Raw genomic sequence first — 14,152 nt, 5'->3', positions numbered from 1 at the left:
TGTCGGACAAAAAATGAATACTGAATCGAGGGTACGGCTTATATTCGGGTAAAAACACGACATGAAATAAACCTGCAAGTTGACGGAGCCGTGACACGATGACGTCACGACACAATGGCGCCGTTGCGTCAAGACGCAAGCGAATGCGGCCGATACTTTCATTTATTTTAAATTGGAGAAAAAATAGACGGATAAAACGGTAAACAACATTTATTTTGACATCTATGAACGGAATTCAAGTAAAAGAATAAACGTACGTATCTTGCATAAAACGGGAAAAAACCCACATTCCCGTCATTGCTCGCTCGGGTCGGGGCACAGCCATCTCACCTAGGTCCCGGGCAGCCATCTTACCTAGGTCCCGGGCAGCCATCTACCCTAGGGTGGTGCTGTCTAAACCTAGTTAAACGTGCTCTGACTGGCCAGATGCGAGAAGCCTTGATTTTGAAATGAAACAAAATTCCACTTTGATTTTTTTCTGTTGCATTTCTTGTTCAAAAGTGACAACTATTGGAGTAATATCAACCATCGAAAGAGTTGTCATATCCACTTATCATAAAAGCAAGAATTTATGGGGTTCTTTCATTAATTTTTCCTACCGCTCATCTTCACAAGGGTCGCGGCCTACTCGGAGCACCAAGTGGTGGGACACAATTGGTGTCCAGCCAATTGCAGGAAGTAGACAGACAACCATTCACGCTCACACCCATACTAAGGGGCAATTTAGAGTGTTCAACTCGTCTACCATGCATGTTTTTGAGGTGTGGCAGGAAACTGGAGCACCCGGAGGAAACCCATAAAAGCCGGGGGGAACATGCAAAATCCACACAATCTATGGCGTTAATTAGTTTTTTTTTGTGTGCACGGGTGTGTGCAAGGTTCCAAATCTGTTTCCTCAATGTGATCTTTAGTTTTATACAAGCCTGGCTTGGTGCAAACTTGATGGCCCATCAGTGGGTTTCTCTATCACCATCAACTTTTTTGGGGTAAACCCTGCTTTTATATTAACTTCGTGGTGTGAAAAAGGTGGCGAGAACGACGGTTAAAAAGTGCTTCCTTAGAAGTCATAACTGACCGGTTTGACGTTAATCACCAGGGTGATACCGTGCTCCAGCAACATGTCCTGAGCAATACGAGACACTGTCTTTTCCACCAGCACCAGGTTTGGTCGGACATCCACGATGCGCTGAACATAATTCTTCAAAAACTCTCGCTCCTAAAACAAAGGCAAAACATTGGTGTATCTGAAAATTGAAGGGAAAATTCTCCAGCAAAAAATAAAATTAAAAACTGACTTGCAGGACAATGGGCTCAATGCATGTGAATTTAGTTTCCTCCCTGTAAAGATACTCGATAGAGCACTTCAACAGCAAGATTTTGGGGTTCTTGATGTAGGAATTCATCTATAGAAACAAAAGGAGGCATTTTTTTATAATGCAGCTCAGCCTTAAGAAGAAGCAGCATACAAAATGAATGTACATTATTAAGTGGTGGTAAAACAGGTAATGGAACATAAGTATACAACGGTCCTTGCGTTACAAAGAAGGGCAATTGGCTGCCATCGATAGCGTAAAGTTATTCGCACTTTCCCTCAAAACAATAGTTAATTCCCCCCCCCTCATTTAACTGTTGAAAATATTATCAGACACAACTTTAAACAATATTACAGTTTTGGGTTATGCTACCTGGAAGGTCTCTGCTCTTCGTTATCTTAAATATCTGGTGTCAGACATACCTTTTTGTGAGCGATATTCTTGGTGCACACAAAACCATTAACCACAGTTGAATCAAATTTTCTTCCTCCTGGAATCTAAACACCAACATCAATCAATCAAAGGTACAAAATAGCTGAATGTGGTCTGCATGTTTCTTTACTTTTTTAATATGGACCAACTGTCTTATGTCCATGTCGTCGTCGCAGTTACGGACATCTGGCCGCACGGTTTGGACCACCTGTCGGACAACAGGGACAATGATGTCCCGCCAGGAGAGCGATAGTGACTCGCTGTAGAGAAGTTGCTGGAGCAGCGCCATCATATGGCTGTGATTGGCAGAGCTAAGAAAATGTGGGGAAAGCATTTTGTTTTAGAATATGTCCAACTCTTTAGAATCATGTTTACCTGCATCAGCTCGTATTTTATTGACGATATTTACGGTAAATCTTCACTCACAGTAGCCTCTCCATGGCCTTTTTCTCTCCATTCTCTTCTCTGAGCTGGTCCAGGGAACTGTGGTGCCAACCCAGAGGCGTAAACAGCATCTCTTTAGCCTTTTCTTCCACGCGGCGATTAAAGAGAGACTCTATAGCAGGGTGGACAATTCATTTTCTCAAGGGGGCACTTGAAAAAATATAAACAAACTGGAAAGGAGGCATGCCAATATGATAATCAATTATGTTTCCTATTATATATAATAACAAAAAGTGGCGATGCCAAAAAGCACATATTTTTGCTGCTTCAAACTCGTTTGCGACTCGTTCCAGTGAGAGTTGGAGATCGCGGCCTGATGAAGCCACCAGTATCCCATTATCTGCAAAAAGCAGGGATGCAATACGGAGGCCACCAAACTGGACAGCCTCAACCTCCACGGTTGCGTTAATATATTCTGTCCATAATGGTTATGAACAGAATCAGTGACGTAGGACAGCCTTGGCGGAGTCCAACCCCACTGGAAACGGATGCAAATTACTCCCCAGCTACGCGGACCAAACTCTGACACCAGTCATAAAGGGACCGGACCCCACGTATCAGGGGTTCCGGTACCTCATACTCTCGGAATATCCCCTACAAGACACTCCGGGGGACACGGTCGAACACCTTCTCCAAGTCCACAAAGCACATGTAGACTGGTTGGGAGAACTCCCATGACCCCCTGAGAATCCTGCTCAGGGAAAAAACTGATCCACTGTTCCACGGCCAGGACGAAAACCACACTGTTCCTCCTGAATCCAAAATTCAACTTCCCAGCGGACCAGCGATCATCCACTGCTCCCACGCCGCTCGTAACTTTGATTTGAAAGCCCGGTTGATGCCGATGTCCAGCGGCTGTAATTCTTTGGTCAAGCCTCCGGGAATGACGGCAAGCTCTGAGTATACGTCACGTAACCAGTCTCGGCGGCGCTCGTGACGTATATGTCAAGCGACCAGATGGATTCTTTCACGGCTCGCCGTCTGTTTTGATTTGCGACTCCATGCATGCTCATTTCACAGCAACGGTTAAAAACCAGATCATGCAAATGAACTCAGAGCTTGCCGTCATTCCCGGAGGCTTGACCAAAGAATTACAGCCGCTGGACATCGGCATCAACCGGGCTTTCAAATCAAAGTTACGAGTGGCGTGGGAGCAGTGGATGATCGCTGGCGAACACAGCTTCACGAAAAGTGGCAGGCAGCGCCGGGCTTCTTACGCTACGATTTGTCAATGGATCGTTGCCGCCTGGGCGAACATGTCTGCTATCACGGTTGTTCGAGCTTTTGCCAAAGCCGGCATAATTTCTAAGGAGCCACATGGAAATAGCGGTGACTCTCAGAACTAAGAGGGGTAGGGCCCGGCTATTTGGAAGGCTCGTTTGGGTAATTGTTTAATTCTGACACAGAAGATGAGGAGTTTGAGGGATTTGAAGGTGATGACTTGAGTAAATCGTAAAATGTCTAAATAAAGTACACCCGAACTCAGTTTTGCTTCCGTTGCCTTTTTAAAACATGTTTTAGCGTGTGGGTGTAGCGAGGAAGAACTATATTTCCCAGCAGTCACTGCGCACCGGAACCCGGAAATAAGCTGCTTCCGGTAGCCAGCGCTAGCGCCAGCCGCTCGGCGCCCCCGCGAGCACTCCCGCTCGGCGCCGCTTGTCGGCGCTCACAAAGGGCGCTCTGCATTATAAGGCGCCCTGTCTATTTTGGAGAATTTTTTTTACTTTTATGCGCGGCTTATAGGCGTGAAAATACGGTATTTGTTATGTCCTTTTTTCTTTGCTGTGTTTTTTATTTTAAAAATATTGTAACACTCCACCTTGGTTTGAGCTGTCTGCTTGGGGTTCAAATTTACCAGAGACCAACCATCATGGTATTTTGGTTTGAGTAAACTATTGTATGTGTGTTGAAGGATGCTACCTTTAATGAAGGCATCGCTGATCACAATGTTCTGTCCTCCATCTTCTGACATCAGGAATTCAGCTGAGAAAGAGAGCTAGTAACTGATAGGAGCAGCATTTATCCAGAGTTGGCTCACCAAGTCATGTCTTGCATGGGAATATGAACAAACCTTTCTGCTCTGCAGTGGAACGCACATGTGAATTCTTGGACTCCTTCTTAATGTGGAAATTGACGTTGTTGTGCTCCATGTTGAGGCTGATGGAAGCAGCCGAGTCACTGTCAACCACGGACTGGGAGCTACTGACAGACGTCCTTTTGCTCTGGCTGGCAGAGCCTGGACAGGAAAACAGACATATACTGCTCAAAGTGGACAATCAAGAAAGTTTACTTTCCTTAAAACCAAAATACGAAATGACACACACTTGTTATGTTGTAGTCAGACTCCTCTGCTTGCTGCTCCATGTCACTGTCGTCAAACTTAATGTCCTTAAACCAGGATGGCTCAGAATGCCCCTCCACTGAGTTCACGCTGTCACTGTCTGGAGACGGGGTTTCGGAGTACTCTGTGCTCTGTGGAGCAAACAAGAAGCCTAAGGAAAATGCACTAACTCCAGAAAACACCAAGAAGTTCAACATACCTGCAGGGGGCGGTAAAGTGCATACTCATCTCTGAAAAGCTGGTCGTTGTGTGTGATGCAGTCGAGCCAGCGGCCGTCAACCAATGCCTGTCCGATGGCAATTGCCTGTGCCCTGAAAGAAAAAAAATCACAGAATAATACAAGTGTCTTTGGAGAGTTTCTTCAGCTGAAAACTTTGGGACAAAACAAAAAAAATGCATACAACAAATGAGAAATTATGGTAATTTGTATTACCGTATTTACTCGCATATAAGCCGCATATAAGGTTACAAAAGTTTTTTATATGCAAATGAGTGTCTCGAGATACAAAAAAGCCGAAAAGAGATTTTGAAAATATTGGTCGGTCCACCTGTGGGGAGTTTGCATGTTCTCCCCGGACCTGCGTGGCTTTCCTCCGGGTACTCTGGTTTCCTGCCACATTCCAAAGACATGCATGGTAGACTGATTGGACACTCTAAATTACTCCTAGGTGTGAGTGTCAGCATGAATGGTTGTTTGTCTCCTTGTGCCCTGCGATTGGCTGGCCGCCAATTCAGGGTGTCCCCTGCCTCTGGCCCGAAGCCAGCTGGGATAGGCTCCAGCACCCCCCGCAACCCTAATGAAGATAAAGCGGTTCAGAAAATGAGAAAGATAATAATAATAATAATAATAATAATAATAATAATAATAATAATAATAACTGCTCTACTATTTTCAGCTTACGAAAAAAGTTTTGGAACCAATTAATTTCATAAGTAGAGGTATGACTGTACTGCGCTAAGAAAAATCTAAGTTAAGAAAAAAGTTCTAGAACCAATTAATTTCATAAGTAGAGTTACGACTGTGTTAAGATACTGGGTGCTTACTTCGTCACCTGTGGTTGTACAGTTTAAATTAAGTTCATCGTAATGGTTTGCTTGATTAACATAGAACATTTTCTTCAGGGACTTTTCATACGAAAGTCACCTTGCATCTCCTCCATGTTTGGTCGAAAAAAAATCGATTTCTAATCTTAATCTGAAAATTTCCCAGTCCCAAAAGAGATATACTTCAAGTTTTTCATTCCTGATAACTGAATGAAAGAAGGAACTTACAATCACCCTCTTAAAAAGTGTGTAACCTAAAATATTAATTGACTTGGTACCTGTTGGAGATGGTGCCATTCCTCAGTAGCCAGTTCACCAGCTCCTTTCCCACAATACAATTTGGGTAGGTCCTCAGCCAGTACCTGTGGTCCTGAAATTCCATCCCTGTGTTGTTGTGGCAGATTTTTTTCCACAATTCCTTTAGTTGTGAAGAGTCCTGTAAAGACAGTGACACCTTCGAATATCAGTGATATCTGCACCATCTAAGCTAAGCATGTAACAGTAAGAAGAAGGTAGCTACAAGAAGGCTCTTTCGCTCCTCCTCGCTGTGGTCCAGTTTTGTGATGCTCTTTGCGCCTGACAAGGATCGGGTAGTGGGTGGGCTGACTGAGCTGTCGTATGAAGGCACCATGGAGCCAGAGCGATCCAGAGAAAGGTTAGAAACGCTGGCTGACCTAGAAGAGGACGATTCTCAGAAATTGTAGCCACTGTAACATGATTTTTTACTAGACAGGAGGCTCAGTAGAATATATAATTCTCATAATTGTTTCATTCGACACACCTTTTCCTTGTGGGAGATTTACCCAAATCTTCTTGCAGCGTGGCCAGTCTAGAAGGAAGGACACTCTTCTGAGTATCTTGATGAGTCATGCTTGGGAGCACAAAAGCAAACAAGCATGGACTTTATTATTTCTGCCATCATCTTCCTATAAGTGCTAAATGCCATTTTATGCATGCTTAACATTTTTCTCCTCTACAGAAAGCATTTGGCTGAAAAGAAATAGAGAAAACAAACACTAACACTCACGTTTTTCTCATCCCAATAGGAGTTTTTCTAGGCCAGGAAAGAGAGAGACGGAGAGAAGGCGGTAAAGACAGAGAAAGTGATAGAGAAACAATTTCTTTGGAGCAGGTAATAAGAAGCAATGGGGGGGTTGCAGCTACTCATGCCAGGGGAAAAATAAGCAAGCTGACATAAAATGAACACATTGGCAGACAATGACACTGAAACAATTTACACTTTAAAGAAAGTTGTATAGAGTGCCTCATGGATAGATCACATGCAAAGTCTTTTAGTCACGACCATTAAACTATAAACAATGCATTTCTGGAAAATGATGGGTCAGGCTTAAGCACTATACTGTAATCCTTCACGACTTCGTGGCTTCAACATTTGAGGTTTCAGTACATCACGTTTTTTTGTCTTAAATATAAAATGAATTGATAAAAATGTTAAAATCCACGCTGAAACTCGCGAGCGAAAGATAGGAGATAAAAAATGGTGGAAAACGGGCACCGCTTCTTCTTCGGCGCTGAAATGGGTGGCAGATGAAGCGAAATTTCACCATATAAGAAGAATGACGCACCGATAACAAACAGCCAAGAAAGACGTTGCAACTTTTCTTCGGATTACATTATACATACATTTCGCATCACGCACAGAAAGACTACACCATGCCTTTTCCAGCATTGTATGGATTTCTAACCACGAGGAATAAAATCATCGTTCAGAAGGAGAATGCCCTATCGGGGAATGATTGCTCTAGATACCAAAGCCAAGACCTTTTACGTTAGCTTAGCTCTTGAAAAAGACAATGAAGATGAACCTCAGCCTCCTTCAAGTGCCGCGAGTGAGCCTTGTGGTTTTATTGCAAGCAAGGGCTGTTTGAAAAATGGTATAGCCCTCAGTATGGAACCTTAGCCTCTGGTGTACCTCCTTGGCTACATCGAGGAAGAGTTCCCTCACATAATTCAAGAGAATGGTTGCGAAGTAGGATGACCCGTTATTTCTTCCATATAATATGTTTTGGCGCCTATACAGAAATACAAGTACATTATCCGCTCTGCTTAATTTAAATATAAAAAAAACAGGTTTTTGGGAAGATGTTGATGGGGAGTAGTGACTGCCGTTTCATTTTTGTTACAAATATGCTTTTGTCAAGGACATGAAACTGTCATGACGAATGCCATATTCCATGGCTATGATCGTGTTGTCCTCAATCTCTGGGACGCTTAGCTTCAAACTGTGAGTCATTTTGAAACCTTATAGGCAATTTCTCAAAGAAATAAGACTGCGTTCTTCATCATTATTGCCGTCAATGTTTGGGGGGAAATGAAACTTTCACTTCACTCCTCCACACTGTCCAGCCGTCAATTAGCCATCCAGGGAGCTCTATTTTCAGATAAGTGCAACGACGTCAGCCCACTGCCAGGACTTAAATGGAATCTGAATTTCCACGTTGCCCCTCGGGTTGTCCAGCCATCCTCTTTGCCCAAAATGCTCTATTTTCGGACAAGGTTCAGGGCGTCCGACATAACAGCGCCGAGGGCTTGCACTTTTGAAAAATTTCTGGGAAATTCCACCGTCAGCTCCGCTACCACGAGGCTCCCGGAGTCCGCTGAGTGAGCTCTATTTTTGGTTCAGGACCATGGTGTCTTCCTTATCGTCACCCGGAGCTTGCACTTTGAAACATTTCTGGTAAATTCTACCGTCAGCTCCGCTACCACGTGGCTCCCGGAGTCAGCTGAGCAAGCTCTAATTTTGGTTTCTGCCGTAACGTCACCTGGGGCTCGCATTTCTGTAAAAAAAAAATCCCCCTTCACCGAGGCGCTCTTGCGTCCAGTTTACCAAATAGGTGCCATGGTGTCCGCTGTAAGGTCACACATTTCTGATAAAAATCCACCCTGACAGTGTCTCCCGGCTGCTCAGAAAGCTCTATTTTCGGATAAAAATTATGGCCACCACGCCATTTTTTTTTCCGGTGCTGAGTTGAGTGACGGTCCTCTGTCTTCCGCCATTTTGTTAGTGGCAAGACACTTCCCTGTCTTCCGCTTCAGAGTTTCAGCGTGGATTTCGACATTTTTATGAACTTTTTTATACTTAATATAATAAACCCCGATGTACAGAAGTAACGAAGTTGTGAAGGATCACAATACATGGTGCCGGAGCAGGGCCCGCAACAAAATCATTCCACTTTGGAACCCATGACCAAATGGTTGCATTTTTGAGTTCCGTTTTGACCATCATTGTTAGAATGCCAGGTGATGATGTTGGCTGCTATGAGCAAGGTAAGCAAGGTAACATTATCATGCAGTGTTGTGTCAATAATATTGCTTTTTTATGCCTTAACAAAAAAAAAAAAAAAACAGTCAGGAACCTGCTGTTACTGGTTTAGGTCATCGGGAGCCGGGCTGGTGTGTGTTCCAAGAACAACAACCAAGCAGGGTGAGGCGGTATTCAATTATTATTAGATGGGTGAGACGGTCAGTATTCATTAATTATTAAAATTTTGTCAAGCGATACCCATAACCCTTGTAAAGCGGAACGGAAAATGAATAAATCAAATTAGAAATGTCATGTGACAGCGAAAGAGATGTTAGACACTACACTACTATGAGCTGGGAAATCCAAAATATCAGCCTCATTTGTAAGGTAACAAGATCTAAGCACATTAAAGCTAGCGAGAACACGTATTCATGATGGTTTCACCTCTGCCAAGTGAGATCTTCCTCCAGGAAGATGTTTCTGCTTGCCTTGCGTCCACCCACGGGTGTCCGCGGTTCGTTGGGTTCCGTTACACAGACTGAGCAGGAAGAGTCCGATAAGACGTTTAGGTCCTCGCCAATTGAGCCTGACTCCGTCGAGTAGGCGTAGTTGAGCGCAATTTTACGACAGTATGTACAGGCCCGGAGGTCTCCTAGGAAATTACAGATTGGTTACATCTAAATCAAGTGAAGTGAGTTTTAGGGTTTAGTGTATTCGATTCTCTATCTTTCTTTTGCCTACCTGTATAGCCCATGAACTTCCCAGGTATTTCTTGGTTGCAGCAGCGGCTGCAAAAGATTTGCCCGCATAGCCTGCAGTGGTGCCGCCGACGAAATGTGGTGAACTTCTCGTTACAATCATAGCACTCCTTACACTGGCTGTCTGGCATCCAGTACTGCTTCAGGTCACTGTCCTGGTGCCAAAGGCATCAATTTCATTCTTCAGGCCCGATTTAAAATACTCTTGACACATAAAATCAAGGAAGAGTAAACAATATATGTTGCAGCCTCTTGACTCTATGCAAATTTAATCCTACTTCCCAATGGGTGGGGATAATTGTATGATTATCCTAATCCAAAACTCAGAGGAGTAATCAATTGAAAACAAATGATGTGCTGTCATGTGGTAAAGACAGAAGTACATTGTTTAAATGAGTATGACATGATCTGAGGATGAGTGCTTACCTTAAAATTAAAACATAAAAAAGTAAAACCACACTTCCTTCACTTGCTTATATCACTTTTCTTCCTCATTATGTAAATAATTCATTGAACCAGAACGCAAAGACACCAGGTTACATCCTAGGTGGTAGAAAAATAACAAGTATCAAACATTGACATGGTTACATCTGTGCAAGTTATTTTTCAAATTGCACATTGTGCAAATTAACTGGATTTTAAAAGTGAAATTATATACTCAAATACAGTAATACCTTCACATACGAGTACCCCAACATACAAGAAATTTGAGGTGCGAGGAAAATGCAAAAACATGCTGCACAGGAACTCACACATGCGATGACGAGCAGGCTTGAAAAATCCCAACTACACTAAAACATATCTAAGATAACAGTGACCCCAAAATTTTGGTCCAAGGAAAAACAATCAATTTAGTCCAAGAATTTAATTACTTAGGAATCACTGTTGACTCTCGACTTGTCTTTAAACTACGGATTTAAAAAAAACACGCTGAATATAATTACATTCAATTTGTCCAATTTTAGCTTCATTAGAAATAATCTAACGCCTGAGTCAGCCAAACTATATTTTGACACAATGATCCAGTGGTGGACCGTCAGGGCCTGCAAGGCCTTCTCTGATAGTCTAAAAAATATCTGAATCACAGACTGATGTTAATTATGTTTTGTCCTACTTATTAAATAATTCCAAATTGTCCGTCAGCTTCCTTTCATTAATTTTCCCCCTGGTTGCACTGCTTCCAGATGAGTGTTTTCATATTTAAGCATTTAACCAATCACATTTCATCCATTATTTGGTGCCAGGAGGCCTTCACAATCAGTTCTGCAGGCCCTAGAGCATAAAATAAGCGTCGATAAAACTGTTGCTTTAAACAATCAGATTTTGAGTTGGGGACACCAAGGCCTTCTCGCAGGCGCAGGGATACGTCATCGTTTCCACAAATTATGATTGGCTGGTAATAGAGTGGACTAGCCAGAGCTACAAAACTGTATCTGGAGTGGGCTGCACAAGCAAATATTATTGTGTTGATTTAATAGCTGTTTTGTCAACCCACAATGGCTGAAGGAGAAGAAAAGGATTTGGTTGCAGATTTACTGCAGAAACCATTTTCAAGACGGACTTTTCAAAAAAAGCTGGACATCATTAAGAAAGATCGGACAACTCCGAAGCTAGCAAGCCTGTCACAACCAGCAATGGACATTTTCAGCCCTAAATCGAATAAAAACTTATGCCAGAAATACGACTTTCATCATTAGCTTCGATGGCGATAGAAAAGAAGGAGGAAAAAAAGGAGGATGGATTTTTTTGTACAAATAAAAAAAGATTAAGATTTAGAGTAAAATGTGGCTATATTCCGAAATAATATTTCAATTGTATGAGGTTATTATTGATGCTTTTTATATGTGTCGCAGCTGTAGCCGCCACTACAATGATCATATCACACATGAATTACTGCTTAACAAGTTAACAAGTGGGTCATCGACCTGCAAAACAACACTAAAACCAATTGAAACCATTTATAAGCAAGCTCTAAAAGTATTGGACCGAAAACCAAACACGCACCACTATGGTCAGATATTAAACAATACAAAAGCCTGAACTGGGACAATACTGTTAAATATGCAGATGCCACCTTAGTTTACAAAATCTTCCAACACAAAGCTCCTCCTCGACCATATGATTTTGTGAAAATCCAACACATGAACAAGGGCTGGCTCTAGAGGTGATAGTGTAGTTCCCTTCAAAAAGAGTGCATTCAGCCATACCTGGAACTCAATACCAATTAACATACGTGAACTCCCGTCTCTGAACCTATTCAACAATCATCTTAAAACCTGGCTGTTAGACAAACAAAAATGCAATCACAACGCTGTCTAAAACTGTGCTACGTGTGTGTGCGTGTGTGCGTATGTGTGCGCGCGTGTGCGTATATATGTGTGTGTGTGCGTGTTTTTGTCTAGTATGCATACCTGTCAACCTCTGCCGATAACTGCCCTTATAAATGATTATGATTCCCCTTACAAACCCCCAAAAAACCTTACCAACACCGTACGACTCGTACGGTGTTGGTAAGGTTTTTTGGGGGTTTGTAAGGGGAATCATAATCATTTATAAGGGCAGTTATCGGCAGAGGTTGACAGGTATGACATGTCATTGTTTATCTTCATCTACACAAGATGGAAATTAGCCCTCGGCTACAATCTTACACATATATGTTCATTAACATGAATATGAATGTTCATTAATATGTGCTGTCCCTTATTAAATAAAATGAACTCAAACTCAAGTATGAAAAGTATGGAATGGTGTAAAGCAGGGGTCTCAAACTTGCGGCCCGCGGGCCAACTGCGGCCCGCGGGACGATAATTTGCGGCCCCCGTCTTAATATGAAAGATCGATTTTTTTTTTTTTTTTTTTTTTTTTTACCCCTTTCCCCATGATGGCGCCGTTTAAGTGGCAGCCAGTGGCAGTAGCTCTGTCCACTCATGTTTTTCTTGTTTTACAGCATGTTTTACATGAAAAATTAGAGGGAACATTGACATGCACCTGCTTGTGGCAGGTGTGATACTGGTGTGCCGATAGCGAGCAATGATGATGTCGTGACCGGATGAGTCGCCTAAAGACGTTTCGCCGACGGACGTTTGACAGACGGACAGGTCGTACTAGTATTTGTTAGTTTAATGATTAAATACAAATACTAGTATTTGTATTTAATCATTAAACGCTGTTTTCAGCTGGATTTGACCGAATTTGAGAGCATTTTGAGCCGTTTGGCGAATGGACGTCTATAGACGTTTTTTTGCCTCCATCGCGATATCATCCAGTATTTGTATTTAATCATTAAATGCTGTTTTAGGATGGATTTGACCCGATTGCTGTCATTTTACGGCTCGGTTCTGCTACATCTGCCTGCCCAAGAGTGCTTATTCCCGGACTGCCATTGAAGGTAGACGAACATTGATTTTTACTATAATTTGGACAACACCGGCGGCGGGCCGGATTAAAAATCCTAACGGGCCGTATATGGCCCGCGGGCCGAGGTTGAAAAACTTGTACACACACAATCCGGCGGGGCGAGCGTTCGAATCCCGTTTCGGCGAAACCTCCGTTCGGCCGAATGAACGTTCGGTGGAACGTCCATTCGGCGACCTGCCCGTCTGTCAAACGTCCGTCGGCGAAACGTCTTTAGGCGAATCATCCGAGTACCGATGATGTCGCTCACACTGGTACTCAGTGCGCTCAGGGAGGTTGTCTTTCTGCTCAGACCAACAAAAAATTAGAGGGAACTTTGGTTCGGAGCTGAATGAACCAATCACGGTGAGGTATACGGCTCTGGGGGGCGGGACATCGGCCGGGCTGTCCAGTGCCTCGCTCACTCACTCATTCATTCCTCCAATCAGCTGGGCGGAGGAGAAGCCGTGAGGCCGATCACTCCGCTCGGCGCGCACACTCCTCCGCTGCTCTCAGCATAGAACTGAATGAGGCGCTATGATCCGTGATCCAGCCTGTGTCAGTGTCTGTAGCCATCTCCGCGATTGAAACGGAGAGCGAAAGTGCACATGCGCCACAAACCCGCGCGACTGAATATGAAAGATCAACCCGAGACTCATTCCAAGTGGAAAAACATATTACAGAGCCCCAGAGATGTCTCTTTCAAAGCCTGCCGTGAAGAGAAAGGTCGGTGATGAGCACAGACAGTTTCAAGAAAAGTGGGGAGTGCAATATTTCTTTGTTGAACACAGGGGCACCCCGACGTGTCTCATTTACACTGAAAAAGTTGCGGTGCACAAGGAATACAATTTGAAACGTAATTGTACTATGAGACATGCTGAGGAGTACGAAAAATACCAGGGAGATGAGAGAGCCAACCAGGTTGCCAGTCTTAAAACACGTCTTCTGAGGCAACAGGATCTCTTCAAGAAGGCTACCAAAGACAGTAATGCAGCAGTCAAAGCTAGCTACGCCGTTTGTGAGTTGATTGATCCTGTGCTAAGTGATCCCAAATGGCTCATGGACTTGGCTTTTCTTGTTGATATCACACATGAGCTTAATGTACTGAACAAGAAGCTACAAGGCCAGGGGCAACTTGTCAGTGCTGCCTATGACAACGTGA

General features: G+C 43.4%; 1 protein-coding gene across 5 annotated transcripts in view; it reads right to left on the bottom strand.

The window, feature by feature from the left end:
• Positions 1-14,152, bottom strand: part of pikfyve (phosphoinositide kinase, FYVE finger containing) — a 41,085-nt gene that overhangs the window by 17,047 nt on the left and 9,886 nt on the right. For 4 of the 5 annotated variants that reach the window (XM_077616418.1, XM_077616419.1, XM_077616416.1 and 1 more), the window contains 15 exons: positions 9,581-9,752; positions 9,284-9,491; positions 6,602-6,628; positions 6,356-6,445; positions 6,095-6,248; positions 5,853-6,010; positions 4,730-4,841; positions 4,514-4,661; positions 4,261-4,425; positions 4,110-4,172; positions 2,172-2,301; positions 1,876-2,056; positions 1,736-1,810; positions 1,296-1,403; positions 1,076-1,216 (listed from right to left, as the gene is read on the bottom strand). In XM_077616418.1, coding sequence (XP_077472544.1) covers positions 1,076-1,216; positions 1,296-1,403; positions 1,736-1,810; positions 1,876-2,056; positions 2,172-2,301; positions 4,110-4,172; positions 4,261-4,425; positions 4,514-4,661; positions 4,730-4,841; positions 5,853-6,010; positions 6,095-6,248; positions 6,356-6,445; positions 6,602-6,628; positions 9,284-9,491; positions 9,581-9,752 — 1,932 coding nt within the window. The remainder of the gene's footprint in view (positions 1-1,075; positions 1,217-1,295; positions 1,404-1,735; positions 1,811-1,875; positions 2,057-2,171; positions 2,302-4,109; positions 4,173-4,260; positions 4,426-4,513; positions 4,662-4,729; positions 4,842-5,852; positions 6,011-6,094; positions 6,249-6,355; positions 6,446-6,601; positions 6,629-9,283; positions 9,492-9,580; positions 9,753-14,152) is intronic. The other variant, XM_077616417.1, reaches the window with a different exon arrangement.

Source organism: Stigmatopora argus, chromosome 13, assembly GCF_051989625.1.
Source record: "Stigmatopora argus isolate UIUO_Sarg chromosome 13, RoL_Sarg_1.0, whole genome shotgun sequence".
Lineage (NCBI taxonomy): Eukaryota > Metazoa > Chordata > Actinopteri > Syngnathiformes > Syngnathidae > Stigmatopora > Stigmatopora argus.
This window is presented reverse-complemented; position numbering and strand designations above follow the sequence as displayed.